At 39.8% G+C, this 1,747-nt stretch overlaps 1 protein-coding gene across 1 annotated transcript; it reads right to left on the bottom strand.

Annotated features, from left to right (window-relative positions):
- Nucleotides 1–5: 5 nt before the first annotated feature.
- Nucleotides 6–1,741, bottom strand: LOC116380702 (protocadherin alpha-C2-like; the record flags this gene model as incomplete). Its single annotated transcript, XM_031842595.1, has 1 exon — nucleotides 6–1,741. A coding segment is annotated over exon 1 (1,173 nt), but the record flags the coding sequence as incomplete, so codon positions are not given.
- Between the last annotated feature and the right edge of the window lie 6 nt (nucleotides 1,742–1,747).

Genomic DNA, 1,747 nt, shown 5'->3' on the forward strand with positions numbered 1-1,747 from the left:
CTGACACTAACTACAGCTATCACTGTGTCTATCGGTTCATTTTCTTTGATCGGACTTTTAAATGATTTGATGGATATTTCTGGGTGATTATCATTCATATCTGTCACGGAGATTTTTACTTTACACTGCCCTGATAAACTGTTGACTGCCTTATCCCTTGCTATGATTTCCATTTCATAAGTTTGAATGTCTTCGTAGTTCATCATTCCCTTCACTGTTATTTCACCAGTGGAAGGATTCAGGTTAAACGATCCTTGTGTTTTTTCTGAAGTGTACAGACTATATGTATATTCGATCTCGGCATTTGTCCCTTCATCTAAATCTCTGGCATTCAGCTTTATAACAAGAGATCCAACTGGAGAGTTTTCCATAATATTAACGTCAAAATGTTCTTTTTCGAAAGTTGGGGCGTTGTCATTCGTGTCTACCACACCAACAACAATACTGGCTGTGCCAGTGCGCGTGGGGATTCCACCATCCACAGCAGTGAGAATTAAATTGTGTACTGCTTGCTTTTCTCGGTCCAAACCCGTCTTTAATATTAAATCAGCAAATTTGGATCCGTCTCTTCCGGTTTGGATTTCTATGTCAAAGTGCTCACTTTCGCTCAGAAGGTATGTTTTGACTGAATTGGATCCTAGGTCTGGGTCAACAGCGTTATTAACGGAGAATCTCTCACCAGCTGCAGTGGATTCCATAATGTCTAAGTTTATAATATCTCGTCGAAAATGAGGAGCGTTGTCATTGATATCCATTATCTCAATTTCGATGTAAAATATTCTTTGCGGGTCCTCCACGATAGCCTCCATTTTTAGGTAACATGTCGTTGTCTTTATTGCACAGAGATACTCTCTGTCTATCCTCTCAACGATGTAAAGCTCCCCTGATTCTTTGTTCACATCCAGATATCGTTTGCTAGATATGATGTCTAACCGCATCTTCCGCCTGCTCAGAGTCTTCACGTCTAAACCTAAATCAGAAGCTAAATTGGCGACAACCGACCCTTCCTCCAATTCTTCGGGAATAGAATAATGAGTGACGGATATAACCGTGTTCACAAGAGTACCTATAAACAAAAGCGCAGACACATACCTCCTCCATGACTTCCTAGTGTTATGCATTGTCATTACACCGCTAATTAAATGTTCCTTTTCAGTGAGTCCATAAAGATGCAGCATGAAAAATATCCAAAGATAATACACCTTTAGGATGTTTATCAGAAAAAAAAACCTTGTATTAAGACACGTGAGCGCGGAATAAATCCATTAAACCCTGTTCAGCACCAGGACCTGTCCAACCTGCTTTTGTCCGGTCTGTCTCTGGATGAAACACTGTCATGGCGCCTGTATAATCACCGTTTAGGACATTAAACCGGGGAACAGCGACGCTAAAGTGCAAGACAATACTTCTGAGCATCATAGAAGGTATGCATGGAAGTAATAACAATATTGAATGAATGTAGAAAAAATGACAACGGTGTTTAAATTATAGATTTCATTGACTTCTGTATCAAGGTTGCTAGGGGTTTGTAGATGAGAAACACTGATCTTTACAGAGTTACCTGAATAACAACCACGATTCACGTTTCCTCCATATTATAACATTTTCACTGTCTGGGCACAGGAGGAAAGGGGCAAATAACTTCTGATTTGTGGGATTATTCATAAAGTATGGAGCATATATTGTGTATTTAATTGAACATGATTTAATTTACCTGCAGAGTGGAAGCCGCTGAGCCACTCGTGTC

The sequence above is a fragment of the Anarrhichthys ocellatus genome, unplaced genomic scaffold (genome assembly GCF_004355925.1).
Source record: "Anarrhichthys ocellatus isolate YVR2014 unplaced genomic scaffold, GSC_Weel_1.0 scaffold8450, whole genome shotgun sequence".
Taxonomy (NCBI): domain Eukaryota; kingdom Metazoa; phylum Chordata; class Actinopteri; order Perciformes; family Anarhichadidae; genus Anarrhichthys; species Anarrhichthys ocellatus.